Below are 16,388 nucleotides of genomic sequence, written 5' to 3'. Positions count from 1 at the left end.
TGATGAGTTTAAAATGCGCTGTTTTAGAGCTCTTTTATGAAAACTACTTGATTTTCGTCAGGAGGAACATTTCCCATTGGGGAAACGCGAGTTTTCTTGATGTTTTGGGGCATCTAAGGGCGCGGAGGGAGAAGGGAGGTAGCTCCCTGTTCCTGATTTGTCTGATTTGTTTCGTCGTTTTGGGTAGTCTGGTTTTTTGGGCCACCCTGTACAGTGGAAGTAGACTTTTCACTCGTTTCAGAGCCATCGCTCACATTGACATCAGTCATTACATCACCCTTCACAGAGGATTCAGTTGTTGATATCTCGGATTCCGAGAAATTTAATGTTCCATCACATAATTTAGGTGCTTTTTTGTTTGTCTTTTTTTGGCTTTGCACCGGTGTTTCTCTTTGTTTGAGAGGCTGGCTTCGAAGAAGGAGGAAGCGGAGAAAAGTCTTCCGGAAGTCTACGCTTCTTTTTTGCCGGTTCATTCGGCTTTGTCATAGCATTGATTGTCTCAGGCTGCGCAGAAATGGTGGAGCCGACGGGGGTATATTTGTAGGAGACTCTCCACGGAGTACGATCAAGAAGCTCCCCGACCTCTGGTGGGGTGCCAGGAGGCTTCCTAATCGCTGACCCAGGTGTGACTTTCAACAACTCTGATGGGCTCAGGCCCAGACGGTCAGGCAAAAGGCCTATGAGGCCAATCACTTCACCCCTGTCCCCGGCCATCAGACTGTCTAGCAGTTCCTCCATACCGCTATCGGAACGACTCATACCCTTAGATTTTCCAAGGGCAGGCGATAATATTGTGAACAGTCTCGTGAAGTGATATGTCTGGACGCACTCACCAGAGGTCTCACCGGTTCTGGTGCAGGTGTTTTCAGTCGCAGACCCAGGACAGAGTTATGGGACTGTATTTCAAGCGGAAATTTACGCTATTGAATTGTGTGCGGAGAGATTGGATAAAGCCAACCTCACTCACAAGTCAATAAAAATATTCTCGGACAGTCAAGCGGCGTCGGAAGCTCTTGGCCCCCACCGAGCAACGTCTAAATTGGTAGCAAACTGCCAAAAAAGACTCTCTTCGATAGGAAGACTAAACAGATTGTCTCTGGTCTGGATTCCTGGCCATACTGGCGTGGAAGGCAATGAAGCTGCTGACTCTCTTGCAAAGGAGGGTGCTGCAAGCGGCTTCATTGGACCAGAACCTGTCATTGACATCGCTTTGGGCTTTGCCAAACAAACACTTAACACCTGGATGGCAAGAAGAATTATGGACTTCTGGCAGAATCTTCCAGGATTGGCTCACTCCAAGGCGTTTATTCACCCTTCGAAGCTTGATTCCAAACAGTTGTTGGACTACAGTAGGGATGAACTACAATGTCTAACAGGCCTTCTTACAGGTTACTGTCATTTGAATCATCACATGCAGAGACTTGGACTGTCGGAAGACAGTGTGTGTCGCCTCTGTCTGGAAAATGATGAAACTGCAGAGCATATACTTTGTGCCTGCCCCGCTGGGGACCGAATCAGGTTTTTTGAGTTCGGCAGATCCGTACTCTCACCATCTGACCTGAAAGACCAGTCACCATACAAACTAATCGGCTTCGTTAAGAAGCTGGGTTCATTTGGTCGAGTGTGAATAGGTGTCAGCCACAATAAACCCTTGTGGGTTGCGGTGGAGAGTCGAATAGATCCACTCACTTTAGACCTACCTACCTACAAGAGGTCTGGCGGGTTCTTGCTCACTATAACTAACACTCACACTAATAAGAGAGATTAACCTCTGGCGAATGGTTGATCATCCATCAGAAATACTGCACTTTGTGGAAATAATTCAAAAAATTAGTCGTAGCGAAAATAATTCTGTTTGTCACTTTGACAGCTAACGTCAGAATAATTCTTTATATAATATCAGAATATAGCCTTTATAAGGTTTCTTCTCTGATAAAATACCAAGGCCATATGTTATTTCGTTTTCGTAGTATGCAGAATTTCAATGTTCTGTGATTTACAGTTAGAGGCACTGCAAACTGCAACATTGTTAATATTTTCTATCATTTCTATTTTGCAAAAAATGATTTCTAGATGAATATTTTTACTGGTATATTCAGATTAAGATACCTTATCAATATGTCAAGTAAAGTAGCGATCGAACGTGTTAAACAAAATACAATTCTCGCCAAAAAAACTATCAACGAGTTGAAAAGTGAGGTTAGTAGATCAATTTTCTGCATTTATTTTGCAAGAACCATTGAAATATCCCTATCAAATGTGTACAGGAAATTTTCTGAATTCCTGCATATATTTTGCGTGAAAAATAATCAGATATGTACAATTTTTTTTTATTTTGAAGATATTTGTGACCCCCCAACAAATCAGCATTCACAACAGTGAATATTTTGTATCCCCTGTGATAGGACCTGCAAAGGTTCTACCACTGTTACACTTGAATAAGTTCGATTGATGTCAAAATGAATATGTATATGATCTAGGTACGAAAATTTCACTGTTTTGAAAAATTTGTGTTGAAGTTGATTGAGGTTTACGAGAAGAACAATTCTTATGATGTTTCATCCATGAACTTTGCCCTTTGTTTTCAATAACACTAAAGTTATGATTGAAAACAATAAATGCGATATAATTATACAATCTTAACAAACTGGGACAAATGGAAAAAAAATTAGTCATGATTACAATTGTAATTTCATAAACTACACCTCACGATTTGATGTCCATAAACTTTATTTGAAAAATATATCACATGTTTCACTTACACAGTAACTTCATCAACAGTGATTTTCTTTGGCCTATTTTTTGTATCATTATTGTTTCATTCTGACTATTTTGCAACAATTTTATTTTTGTTAATTTTGTATTATATTTTATTTTTATGTAGAGATTTGGTCAAAAATAATTCGTTCTTATGACGATAAAGCACATTCGGATTCTGCCTCTAATTACTGCATTAGCAAGGATGTCATAAAAATATTCCAGTAAAACAATGTGTGCTATCATTATTAATTACAAATCATATTATATTTCGTACCATGATAAATAATTATTTCCGATTTTGTCCCTATTTGATCAGTCTACTTTTCTTATCAAACTTTAATTTTTGCTTGTTTACATACCTGACAGAATTTGTTGACAAAACATATCTAGCCTTTTTGAAAGAGAATGAAATATTTTACTCCTTTGTGAATGATTTTTTTTCTGAAATAAATTTATCAAAAACATTTTTAGTTGGAAATTATAAACAAAGAATATAATCTCCTGTTGTCCAAACAACTCCAAGAAGAAAATGCTAAACTAATAGCAGCTGTAGAGGAAGCTAAAAAGAAATTGGTTCACTTGGAAGTTCAAAATGGAGTCAAACAAATACCACTTCCGAATCAAAAGAATACTTTACTGACGAGTTCTATTGAAAACCCTATAGAAACACCGACTCCTAACATCCCAGAGCCGGTAACAAAACCTAAGAAAGAAAAAAAAGAAAAAAAATCGAATGAATCGAAACAGGCTCCTGTCGAATTGCCTGTTGATGTTGGAAGGTTAGATTTGAGGGTTGGTAAAGTAGAAGAAGTTCAGAGACATCCAGATGCAGACACACTGTATGTCTTGAAAATAAATTGTGGTGAAGAGAAGCCAAGAACAGTATGTTCCGGTCTTGTCAAGCATATTCCATTGGAAGAACTGAACAACAGAATTGTAGTTCTATTATGTAATTTGAAACCCGTCAAGGTGAGTTCAATTCCATTCTATAAATCCTTTTATATTGTTCTCTTACATTCTATTATTAAAACACATATTACCTTATATTCAGTGGAAAGTAAATAAAAGATAATTAATATTACTGGTAACGATTGGACCAATTTTAGTTGAAAACTTCACTGTGCTTCATCAATAAATATCAACCTATTAAAGATGTTGAAAATACTGTAAACTAACCACTAATGTGATTTTCAGAAGTCAACATTGGTTCAATTCCATAGTATCATCAACACAATCAAAATTCAATATTTACAATATTTTTTTCGCTCTTAAACCCTTTTATGCTATTTTTTCAACACATTTTCTAATTGGGAATATTTAACATTAGTCATTTAGGAGTGATTTAAACATAGTCAATGATTATATTACAAACTGTCCCATTGCTAAAACTTCTAGGAATATCAATTGACAACAAATTAAAATTTGATAATAATATCAGCAGTAAGAATCCCATCTTTTATAGAATCCCAATTGGTACATCATTTAACAAAATAGCATTTTTTATTTTATCTTCCAATATATTGTTAGCAACAAAATAGTTTTTCAAACTCTTCTTGAAAACTGACCAGTCCGTTTGAACAGGTTCAAATTCACAGAGGTGTCCAATGTATTCCGTAAACATCTTGAAAATTCATTTCAAAGAAGGTTGACTTTCAAACTGAGTTATCTTGAACTGTTTAAAAGCCCTCGTTGCAACTCGTGGTTTTTTCTACTTTTTACTGAGTTGTCTTTTTGCTTCATCTTTCTACGAAAAATGTAGGAAACTTCCAAAGGAGGAAAAAAAAGCAATTGATTTCAAAATAAACTGTTTTCAAAAATGTGTAGATTATGCATAGAAGCTACTTTCAGACACAAACTGGAAGAAAAAGTCCTCTCAAAACAACTGCTTTCACGAAAGAGAAGTACTTTCAAAACGACACTTTTTTTATGAACATTGAATAATACAAAAAACACTTTTTCCTACTCAGTTTATACTCAAAACAATCTTGCTACACGATATAGTAGATGAAAGAGATGAAATTCACTTACATGGAACACTGTCATCCTCAATGGTGGACGTTGATATTTCGGAATAAAACACTTGTCGAATTGCCTTTCCGGCACCAATCTGGATAACATTACAAGATGAAGCACTCAATTCTTTCGTAACATTACAAAGTTTCCCATATTTTTTGTATAAAGAACGCATTACACATTATGTTACTTGTGATAAACTTCAAGTTTTCTGATTTTAGAGACAGGGTAAATATAGTGACAGGGTATAGTGAATATTGAACAATCGAAGGTTTTCTTAAACGAGTTTCTGTATGTAAGCCAGCGAGGCACCGTATGTTTTTTTGTTGTGAACACTGTTGTTATATGTGCTGAGCCACCAAAATGCCAGACCATATGACAGTCTGGACTGTACTAGTCTAAAGTAGGTTAGTTTATTTACTTACATACATAGATACTGTTCCTTGCAACTCATTTATCACAGAATAAAAGGTACCCAGTTTTGTGATTGATTTGTCCAAGTGAGTTTCCCAGGTTAATTTTGGTCGACTGTTAGACCCAGGTTACCTTAACTCTTTCAGGGGCAGAATTTGTCTCTCATAAATTGATCTACAGGGGCAAGGAGGTAAAAAATTCTGAACAAGCAAATTTTTCATCAAACTTATATTTGAAAATATGCATAGAGATTGAATATTAACTCCATTTCACAAGAAAAATTATATTTGAGGAAAAAATGTGGTGGTTCATTTTATGTACCACCGCCCCGAACTAAGCACTGTGATAATTTTCGAAGCATGTTTTGTTTTTTCCCAAACACAGTGGAACTTGGCATCTTGAGCACATCCAGTTAGTTCGTACTCGAGTCAATTTCGTGCTACAAAGGCCACACCGTCTCCTTGTACCATAAATTGGTTGTGTGAATCTGCTAGTCTCACATCTTTGGGAACAAATTTTTTGTGTCGCTTCACAGTTACTGGGATACGTGACGTTGTTGCTCTTGGTGGCTCCGTGATCAGATTACGTGCTATTTCGAGCCTGAAATCTTTCATGGTTAGAGCTTCTAAATCGGGATTCTCTAACATTAGTTGCTTATAAATCACATAAGTGTTAACTATTGATGCATCTAGGAAATAAAAAAAAAATTCTATGCCATCATTTGTGGCTTTTCCGATTTACTTCATAAGTGGCTTTATTTTGATCAAACTTGTCGACAGAATTCATATGCTTGTTGTAATCAACGAGGAGCAACGGACAAGCGACATCTTCGGAAGTGCCGTCTTTATTTTTTCTTTTTACAGATGAAACCTGATCTGGTTTATGATGATTTGAAAGCAAATGCACACATCTCTTGTCCTTCCACTTGATTGCTAGAAGTTTTGTGTTGCTAACGTAATAATCAAATTCGCCCCTCTTCATTCTGTTATCAGGCAAAAAAGAAGGCAAATACTTTCGTGATGAATTAATTGTTCCACATGCATATACCCCTTTGGCCTGAAGACACTCTAATAATGGAACACTATTGAAATAATTATCAAAATATAGCCGATGTCCTTTGTTTTCAAGGCCTTGTACAAGAGAAAGAATAACCCTACTACCCAAATCTTTTTCAATTGAGCCTCCTGATTTGCCTGTATAAATATCAAACTCATAGCAATAACCACTCTGATCAGCCAACATCCACACTTTGTACCTCTATCTATAGGCTTTTTGGGCATATATTGCTTGAGTGTTGATCTGCCCTTGAATCTGATCATGGACTCATCAATTGAAATGTGCTCTGACAAAAAAAAACAGTCCTTGAATTTTTGCGATAAATGATTCTCAGAAGGGGTCTAACTTTATATAGTTTATCAAAATTTTGATCGCCGCGTTTTGGCTGTAGGCTATTGTCAGCGATGTGCAAATTTGCTAAAAGCCAACTAAATCGTTTCACGGGCATAAGACTGCTAATATAAGGGTCATTGAGTTCTTTTCGGCTTGACCAGTAGTCTGTAGCTGGGCAATTTTTTTGATACCCATTAGCAAATTTATTCCAATGAAAGTTTCAAGTTCATTCTTGTTCGTGTGACGATAGGGCTTTCCAGATTGCTGACAGTATAAATTAGTTTGAAACACCAAGGATTCGAAAAAAATATCAGTGAAGAAATTTTGAAAAATTAATACAGAATGAAAAACGCATTTCCGGGGTGGTGGTACATATTTTGGATATATCAAATTGTGCCTATCAAACTATTGATTCAGTAAAAATAGATTTCAACAATATTAAACATTAAAAAAACATGCCAAAAAAAAAAGATATCTTACCTCATAATGACAACTTTTTCTTATTTCTGCTTGAGAAAACTCAATAAAATCACAATACACCGTGTTTTCAAATAACAGATCCGTTTGAACACGAACTACCGGATTCTTCACATTTGTATCACCTTCTACAACGTCCGGCGCCATCTATGTATGAGTAGACACATGAAAGTACGGTGAAACAACAGTGGTACAAAAATCCAACCGCTGCCCTTCAAGAAATAAATATTTGAAAAGGTAGTCTATTTATTGTACCACTGCCCAAAAACAGTCACATTTTTTGTGGCTAAATTTTATACCACTGCCCCTGAAAGAGTTAATTGATCTACTTGGCCTACAGATTAATGATTGATCTTTATTTGGGGGGAAAGATCATAACTGATATTTTTTGGTTGGAAAACCATAAAGACTGTCTTTTCTATATTAAATATCAGTGCACTATTTGTGCACCACTGAGAGAATTCCTCTGCGATTTCGTTTGTAGCATTTGTAATCTGTTGAATATTATTTTCTACTACTATTTGACTTGTATCGTCTGCATAGATTATAGCTTTTTTTGAAGAAGTAGAATCTATATGAAAGCCGAATATCACTCATAAATAAAATAATGAATGATGGGGCCAATATGGAACCCTACGGAACTGTAGTTGAAATGGAAGCAGATTGCGATTTTACTGAATCAGTTACCCAGATATGTAGCAACTCAGTCATTTGCTACTACTTTAATTACTATTCTATATAATTTTTCCAGAAGTAATTTATGGTTGACTGTATCAAATGCTGTGGAGAGATCAAAGAATAGACCAATTGGAGTTTGCTTATTATAAAGGTTCATATAGTTGTTATTTCATAGTTTGCTCACTGCAGTTGAAGTAGATCGCTGCTGTCTGAAACCATGCTGCATTTCGCTCGTATTGTTTGACAAATTCATTGTCTTAGATGGTAGCTATAATCAATGATTTTTGCAAACTAAGACTGCAGATTTATATTTGTGTAGTTGATCAATTAATTTTTTGATCCTTTATTTTTAAATATAGGAACTGACTTGGATATTTTTAATGAATTTGAATATTTTCCACAGCAAACTGATTTATTTATCAGATATGACAAGGGGTGGGATATTATGTCGCTGACTATTTCCACAGCTATACCATTGATTTCATCTATAAATATTTTTGTATTTTTTTGAATATTTTTCTGAACCTCAATTGGGGCTATGGGATATTTGGTTCTGTTTTTTAATATTTATGAATAAGTCATTGAAACAGTTATCAACTGTGTAATTATGACTTCATTGCCAGAAGACTTGAGAAGTTTGAACATGTCACATACTGAATGAAAGTCATTTGATGGAGTTCTATGATATCCAAGGTTTTTTATTAGAACTTTCATTGCCAATCGTTTTCTTTAATGGAAAAAGTATTATTATAATGAAATTGAAACATGCATTATAAATTTCAGATACATCATTTGATATGAATTTGTCCTCTACTGAGCTGAAATATTTTCATTTTTAGTATAAATGTTTTCTATGGCAGGACAAACGATAAGTTTTCATGCCTTAACGATACTTTGTTTTTTTAACCTGCTTTTTACAAAATAATCAATTGTTGAAACTATGGTTTTGTATATCAAAAAAATAGATTGTGCGAAAGCTGTTGTTAAAAATCTATCAGAGGTGTTCATTATGCCTTTAGAAAGGAAGGAAAGCTGGTTCAGAGAAATCACCATTAGAATAAATAGATAATCGTCTGCAGAGTATGATGACACTGCAACCAGAAATGGAACACAGTTATCTTCATGATGAATACAGATGTTTGTTTGGGGATGCATGATGGTCGAGAAGTGGACGGACTGAAAGATGAGATACTCAGTTTTCTGTGAAAGAACATATGCACCACACTGAGATAGTAAAGGAGTGGTGGGCGACTGTTCATAGAAGTCGGCCCCCTTTGCTTTTCATAACAGGTAATATGGCCGCCCAGCGTTACGTGCAGAAAGAAGTGACACCTCATGTTTTAACTTATGTTCGGACCCTCCGCAATCCGTTTTTCCAAGAAGATAATGCCCAGCAACGTGAAGTGAGAGTTACCTTGCACTACTTCCAATAAAACCAAGTCAATTTGTTGCCTTGGCCACTTCAAATCTCTAGATCACTCACTTATTGAGCATGTCTGGGATATCATGAGGAGGAAATTAGTAAGTTCAGTCCATTCTCAGACTTTGGAAGGATTTTATGGTACATATAGCTTGGGATCCCTCAGAAGAAAATTGGTAACCTCATTGACAATATGCCTATTTGCTTATCTTACCATAGAAAATGTGTATACCAAAAAGTAATAAAATATTTCAGCTATTAGTGGGTTTTTTCATTTTAATGTCGCATAGTATTTGAGTTGATTGTATATTAGGATTTATATTTAAATATTGTCTATTATTAATTATTTTGGAACTTAGTTTATATGCAAGTGTAGGTATGAATATATATTTTTTAGATGCGTGGAATAACTTCGGAAGCTATGGTCATGTGTGCTAGTAGTGAAGCCGGAGTTGAAGTGCTTTCTCCACCTGCTGACAGCGAACCAGGGGACTTAGTACATTGTGAAGGTTATACAAGAAATCCAGATCCTGTTATGAATCCCAAAAAGAAAATATTCGAAACTGTTGCTCCTGATTTACATACCAATGACCAGTTGCAAGCTTGCTACAAAAACATACCTTGGACTGTTTTGGATAAAGGATTTTGTGTTGCCAAGTCATTAATAAATGTACCCGTCAAGTGATTTGATTGTACATATTTATTGAAATAAAAAAAATACTTCTTTATCATCCACACTACAATAAAACATTGGCAGTTTAACATTTGAAAAATGTATTGATTTTCTTTCAACAAAAATTCATAATCTTTAAGAAATCCTAAAGCTATGTGAACTGACTACCCTAAAATGTGTATTTTAATATATACAATTCAAAATTTTCAGTTGATAGTCTGCTGGAGAATTTTTTGACAGTATTTACACACCTGAAGAGGAAAGAAAGCATTAGTAATGTATGTCCAAAATAACATTGACTTGCATTGATGGACAATAATATATCAGAAAGTTACTCGAATTGATTATGCAAAATAGGATATCTAGAAAAGCTTATGCAAAAACAACAACTTTTCAAGTTGGGACAAAAATAATAGTTTCCCCCTTTTCAGAATCAAAAATAATAGCTAGAGATATTGAAAGGTAGAACTGGAACCTTTGGCCTGAAATGAAAACTACACCATAGCAGGAACATTTTTCTTGGCGCACATTCATCAAATAAGTTGATGCCATCAAGAGATAAACTATTCTCAAAGAAATTAACATCGAGAAAAGTTGGTTGAGGCTTTCATGGCCGAGGTTTTCAGTGTCTTTATATTTTGGGTTTTGAAAAAAACACGAAACTGCATTTTCTTAAGGATATCATGCATATTGTTCAAATAATATAAATAATTCTGTCCCCGCTTCATGAGGTTTCTGATTTCAAATTATGCAAACAGTTTCTTTGAGAAATCATCAAAATTTGGAACTGTTTCTGAGGATTTCCGAGTATTCCTTGACATGACTGTTAGTGAATACTACTGGAGTTTTATCCTGACACCAAACCGTTTTTTTTTAACACCTCGACTCGAGTTTCGATCACCAAGTGATCGATAAACTCCAGTAAATTTCTTTACTACACCAAAGGTTCCAAACAGTGCATCACAATGACTGTTAGTGTTGATATCAAGTTCATAAGAGCCAAATTTCCACATCAAAACATTAAACTCGAGGATTATTATAATTTTTGTTATGATGAATACATTTGGATACCTTTGATATTTAAACACACTTTTTGTGTCACATAATAGGCTGCATTACTTTTCTGACTTTTTGTAACGAGAAAATTGGGACCCCAGAAAAAGATAAATAAATTTGGGACTTTCATCATTGCTAATCAAGAGTTGTACTATATTTGTACATTTTTTTAAATTTAGAAGTGGCCTTGAATATTGACGACTATCAATGTTTAAAATTTTGAACCATGTTTAACCATTGAGAATTTTCTTCACACAATTAAATCAGTCGCCAAGCTACTTGGAAATATCCCATTTTAGAGAATTTTAGTATTCACAATATTCCTGGTGAAATTAGTTCTACCAATGCAAATCAAATATTATAATGAACTGAATGGATCAAATTCACTTCTATTTTTTATGACCAATAAAATATCCAACAAACAATAAATCATTAGTGTATTGCAATAAAGTGTCATTGTTATTTCTTTTCCATACATACAAATCAATTCAGAGAGTTTTTAAAGAATAGGGAGAACATTTGGTTGGAACTGAAACCCTGATCAAGATTAAAAAAAAAAAACAGATGTGACTTTCAACCATACAGTTTTCCAATCAAAAAATGTGCAGTAACAGACATGAGACAATTTGAATGTGTCTCATATTGAGTTTAGTAAGTAAAATAACTAGAAAACTGAAAAAGTCAAGAAATTACCATAATAACTAAAATAAATTGATTGATGACAAATTATACTAACACTTAAAGAGTCTGTTATTGAAAACATCTAGAATCAATGTAAGTAATCAAAAATTATTAAAAAAAGAATTAAAAATTCTACGTTTTTATACCACTTTTATAAAAAGTGCTGGGTGTGACATCTGATACACGTATAGTTATAAAACATTGATTATTTTCAAAAGAATTATTGATAACGAATAAATGTGAAAAAACATACTGTTATGAGCTGTAATTAGGTTAATTAGAATGCACTTGCTTGTTGAGAAGTCAGTGATAAATTTATTTAAACAATTTAGCAAACTTTGGCTGAACAACCAATATACGACTAATTACTGCGAGACAAATTTAAAGAAGAGAAGAAACAGAGGAATTGTCGTGAGCCTTTCAGTTATGATACATATTGTGGGGCAATTGGTAGTTCGGAACAGATTTAGTTCAATAAATGTCGTGAGAGCGCTAGCAAGCGATAAGAGAAATAATTGAAAAGTTAAATTGGAGTATATTAGATTCAAGTTGTATTTTGAAAAACTGAAACAAAATGTTGATTTATTGAATGTACCATTTAATAAAGAACCTACAGAGATGAAATGGAAAACAATACTTGAAACAAGTATACCACACCCAATTCATAAATGTATATTTACAACTGTATCAATCAAACCTTCATTAGTGCTCTTACAATACATAGGAGTTTAAACTAGTCGAAGTTGAGTTTGATAAATAGTACTTAATGCTAATTAATATTGAAATTTAATTACAATTGGAAGACCTTGCAGAAGTATGAGTCAGTCATCGAAAGGCTAATTAATTTAGCATATCCCCTACTACTAGCCTCAATCCTCAAAAGAATGTGATGGATCACCACTTCAGAAATTCTATCCACCCAGCCACATAGCATATATGTGGTAGAGCCTATGATTAGTCAATCTGGTGGAGAGAAAATGTTTGAAGAACGTCAACAGGCTTTTTTTTTGTGTTTTTTAAAGACAAACAAAACACAAGCACTACAGGAAGCCCTCTAAGAGTGGTGCCTGTGCAAAAGTAGTGCTTCACATTGGGTTTGAATCGCTGGAGATTAAATCTATTTGGAAAATCGTTCTCAGGAAGTTTATTTCACGTAAACGCAGTTCTCCAAATGAAAGAGTTTTTGAACAGTGCTGTTCGAGGTGTACCGAGTTGAACCTCAAAACGATGAGCAGCCATAGTCCGTCACGTATTTCTGATAGTTACCGTCACTTGAACACTTCCCGTGAAAGTATCTATATAAGAGAGACAAATCTCTAATCTTTCCTCGATGTTCCAGACTATAAAGATTGCAGGTGATGTTCGCGTCTCTAATCTCATCTTCGTTATGGAATCTGCTTCTGGGGCGCTTGTGCTCAGTATTTATTTCAAAGAGTATTCTCTCTCCAAAAAAGGGCAATTAGATACCTATGTAATTCTGATTACCGTGAATCCTGTCGTCCCTTGTTTCTGCAACATGGAGTTCTGACATTGGTTTGTATCTACATTTTGGAAATGGCTTACCTCATGCACAAGAAATACCAAGCTATAATTACTTCTGAGTCAACCTATAACACTCGCTCCTTTCACTTGATCTCGCTTCCAATTCCCTCCTCAACCTTAATTCGCAACTCTCTAATTTTTGAGGGCAAGAAAATTTTCAATCACCTTCCCCTAACCTTGCGTGTCATCAAAAGCGAAGTCAAGTTCAGAAAATCTGTAAAAACGCTCATAGTTGGGAGGGCCTACTATACCCTGGAAGAATACTTTCAGGATTCTTTTTGCTGAGATCTCTAGCTTTGGCGGCGGTCATATAACGTATGCCTAATTCTTTATATATTTAGAGGTAGTCCTTGTAATTTCATGTACAAAATGTTTGTTTTTCCGGCATGTTACTTTATTCATTTAATTGTCACATCGTAGTTTTGTTGTTCAATGTTATTTGGCTTAGTGGTGTAAATCTTGTTGCTTTTGTATATGTAATTATGTTCGCTTATTGTAAGTGTGAATTTATGTGTATTTATGATCTCCTTGCTAACTGTATATTTGAGATGTTATCATGGTCACTGTATGCTTTGTCATGAGAATTGTTATTCTTGGACAATAAAGTATATTTTGATTTGATTTGATAATCAGCCAGATGGCTCATTTCTGGATGGAATCCAGCAGCTACAGAGTATGCTTAGGGGCGGAGCTCCATACATAAGAACAATACTCCAAAGAAGGTCTGATCTGAGCTTTATAAAGCAATAAAAGTTGCTGAGGTGTGTACAGTTTTCTGGTTCGGAACAGTGTTCCAAGCTTTTGAGAAGCAGCCTTTGCAATTCCAGTGACATGATTGTGCCAAGACATATTGGTGTCCATTTTAACCCCCAACAAACTTATCGAAGCAGAAAGTGGAATTGTCTGACCTACATTATTATATCTGACCTACATTATTATTCGGAGCCATCTCTTTGGAGAAAATCGATGCCTAGGTTTTTGTGGCATTGAATTGAACCTGGTTATTTTCGCTCCTCCTGCTGCCGGTGAAGATGTGCATCCGCCGCCGTTGTCCTGGAATCCAAATGTTACGACGAAACAAGTGTGCTGTCGTCAGCAAAGCATTATATTGGATTCTTGATTTTTTCCAATAAGTCGTTGATATACAATAAAAAGAGAGTTGGAGACAATATGGATCTCTGGGGAACACCAGCGCTGATGGTGAAATATTTGAGAGATATTCATTGACGTCCACAAGCAGGGAACGTTCCTTGAGGAAGCTGAAGAGCCATACACAAAAAGATCCGACAAGCCATAGCATTGAAGTTTGGCCAGCAAACCCTCATGCCACACACGGTCAAAGACCTCAGAAATATCGAGCGTAACAACTCTTGATTCTCCATGTTTCTCGATTGCGTTATTCCAAATATGATATTGATGATTGCTCAAGATGTTGAAGCCTTCCAAATATTCAAGAAAATGGTGGTTTATGGCTTTCTCCATGATTTGTGATATAATTGATAGCAAAGCGACTGGTCTATATTTATTTGAAGATTATAACGTGAGCAGAGAGAGAAAAGAGAACATGAGCAATCTTCCAACAAGAAGGAAAAACCCCTTGCTTGTAAGACAGGTTGAAAAGTCTGCAAAATACTGGTGCGAGTTAATTTGTGCACTTTTTAAATACGAATATGGACACTTCATCAGGACCAAACGCCTTGTTGATATTGAGCTGTTTCAGAATCAGCCTGACTAGACATTATCGAAAAGTAGTTTCCGGCATTGTGGATTTTAGTGTGGGAATAGTGAGTGATACATTTCCCAGAAAATAGACTGTGGGGTGAGATGCAAATTGTTCAGCTAGTAGATTTGCTTTTTCTATGGCTGTTGTTGCAATTGAACCATCCGCTTGTGTTAGTGGTGTGTTTGTGGATTTTGTAAAGTACTGATTAACAGCTTCAGCTACCGACCAGAAGGATGTAGACCCGTTGGGATTGGCAAGCAGTTTATCCCTAATTCTCTGATTGTGAAGTTCTTTGCTTTCATTTATCCTAAGTTTGCAGCTGAAACAAACATCTAGCTAGGGGAAATTTCGGAAGAGATAAGAGACTGTGACATGTTATTATTTGATTTAATTCTTGAATATTTTAACGAGTTTGTGCTCCCGAATGAATAAGTGAAAGAATAAATCATGTCAGTGATTCACATGATAAGTTGATAGTTGAATGAAAGCCACTTGATTGGTTATTACAAAAGAATTATAATTTTTAGTGGGTTTTGAAGTCAATACAGCAAAAGAAGAATCTGAGAACAATTAATTCTGCTTCATTTTTATCCCTTCAAGAAAAATTGATCTGATATCAAGAAAACATTATCTTTGCCAGCTATCTGCACATTTTTTTGTCTAATATGAAAAATCAAAATATACAACCTTTTTCAGTTCAGGATTGTTCAATGTCTGTGAGACCTCTTACCCCTGCCGCTACTGATTGACCTCGACCGCCTTCCCCTTTTCCTCCTTCTCCTATCTGATCTACTACTTGAAGGTGATCTTCTGGAATATCTACTTCTTGAAGAAGACCTTGATTTCCTAGATCTACCTCTAGATCGTGATCGTCGGGACCTCTTGTATGAAGAAGACCGCGATCTTCGCGATCGCGAATATGATCTGGATCTAGAGCGCTTAGATGATTTTTTTCTCGAACTTGTAGATTCTCTCCTTAAACTATTCGAGTCTCTTTTCGAGTCACTTTTTTTAGGGGGTGATTTCGATCTTGACCAACTTGATATAGTTCGGTGTCGCTTTTCAGAGCTCATAGATCTACTGCGGTGATTTCTTTTGGGCTTTTTGTAAGACTCTTTGGATTCTGATGATGAGGACCTACGACTATTTTTGGACCTATTGTTTGAAAAGTCACTGGCTTCAGAAGAATTTGAAGGGGATCTTTTTGTTTTGGGAGGCTGCTGAGACACTTTGTCCTCTTGATTGTACTTGTGATCTGTAACTGAAAGAAGAGTTTGGAATAGAGTTTGCGGTAGAAGTAAACTGTAGTTTTTTGCTTTTCGAGACAGATTCATGAAAAAAAAAATTATAAAAAATAACTCATTAATACAGTTTATTGTATGATTTTCACAAAAACCGCGGTTTTTGTAAAACCCTTTATAGTGAAAATAATACAATAAACTGTGTTAATGAGTTTTAATATGGATTTTCATTATGCATCGGCCAGTTCTATTCAATTACAGATTAATATGTTTTTAGAGCATGTACTGGAACTGAAACAAAGAGTTTGAGAATAAAGCTTG

General features: G+C 35.4%; 2 protein-coding genes across 5 annotated transcripts in view; one reads left to right on the top strand and one right to left on the bottom strand.

The window, feature by feature from the left end:
* Positions 1 to 1,985: 1,985 nt before the first annotated feature.
* AIMP1 (aaRS-interacting multifunctional protein 1) lies at positions 1,986 to 9,924 on the top strand. The gene is made up of 3 exons (XM_074177124.1): positions 1,986 to 2,199; positions 3,232 to 3,729; positions 9,549 to 9,924. Exons 1-3 carry the CDS (start codon positions 2,074 to 2,076, stop codon positions 9,834 to 9,836), a joined length of 912 nt encoding a protein of 303 aa, XP_074033225.1. The 5' UTR covers positions 1,986 to 2,073; the 3' UTR covers positions 9,837 to 9,924.
* Positions 9,909 to 16,388, bottom strand: part of LOC111509446 (uncharacterized) — a 26,934-nt gene continuing 20,454 nt past the window's right edge. For 2 of the 4 annotated variants that reach the window (XM_023165202.2, XM_074177123.1), the window contains 2 exons: positions 15,514 to 16,087; positions 9,909 to 10,075 (listed from right to left, as the gene is read on the bottom strand). In XM_023165202.2, coding sequence (XP_023020970.2) covers positions 15,534 to 16,087 — 554 coding nt within the window. In that variant the 3' untranslated portion in view covers positions 9,909 to 10,075; positions 15,514 to 15,533. Of the gene's footprint in view, positions 10,076 to 15,513; positions 16,088 to 16,388 lie in introns of those variants that run through there. The other 2 variants (XM_023165203.2, XM_023165204.2) reach the window with 2 other exon arrangements.

The sequence above is a fragment of the Leptinotarsa decemlineata genome, unplaced genomic scaffold (assembly GCF_025532065.1).
Source record: "Leptinotarsa decemlineata unplaced genomic scaffold, Ldec_3_MD MMD2_tig00002159_RagTag_RagTag, whole genome shotgun sequence".
Taxonomy (NCBI): domain Eukaryota; kingdom Metazoa; phylum Arthropoda; class Insecta; order Coleoptera; family Chrysomelidae; genus Leptinotarsa; species Leptinotarsa decemlineata.
The sequence above is the reverse complement of the archived record's forward strand: the minus strand, read 5'-3'. Positions and strand labels throughout refer to the sequence as shown.

Bases quoted from the DNA above. Each gene is read 5' to 3' on its own strand.
- AIMP1 (XM_074177124.1), top strand. From the start codon at position 2,074: ATGAATATTTTTACTGGTATATTCAGATTAAGATACCTTATCAATATG. The intron at 2,200-3,231 runs GTTAGTAGATCA...AAACATTTTTAG, and splicing joins TCAACGAGTTGAAAAGTGAG to TTGGAAATTATAAACAAAGA. The intron at 3,730-9,548 runs GTGAGTTCAATT...TATATTTTTTAG, and splicing joins GTAATTTGAAACCCGTCAAG to ATGCGTGGAATAACTTCGGA.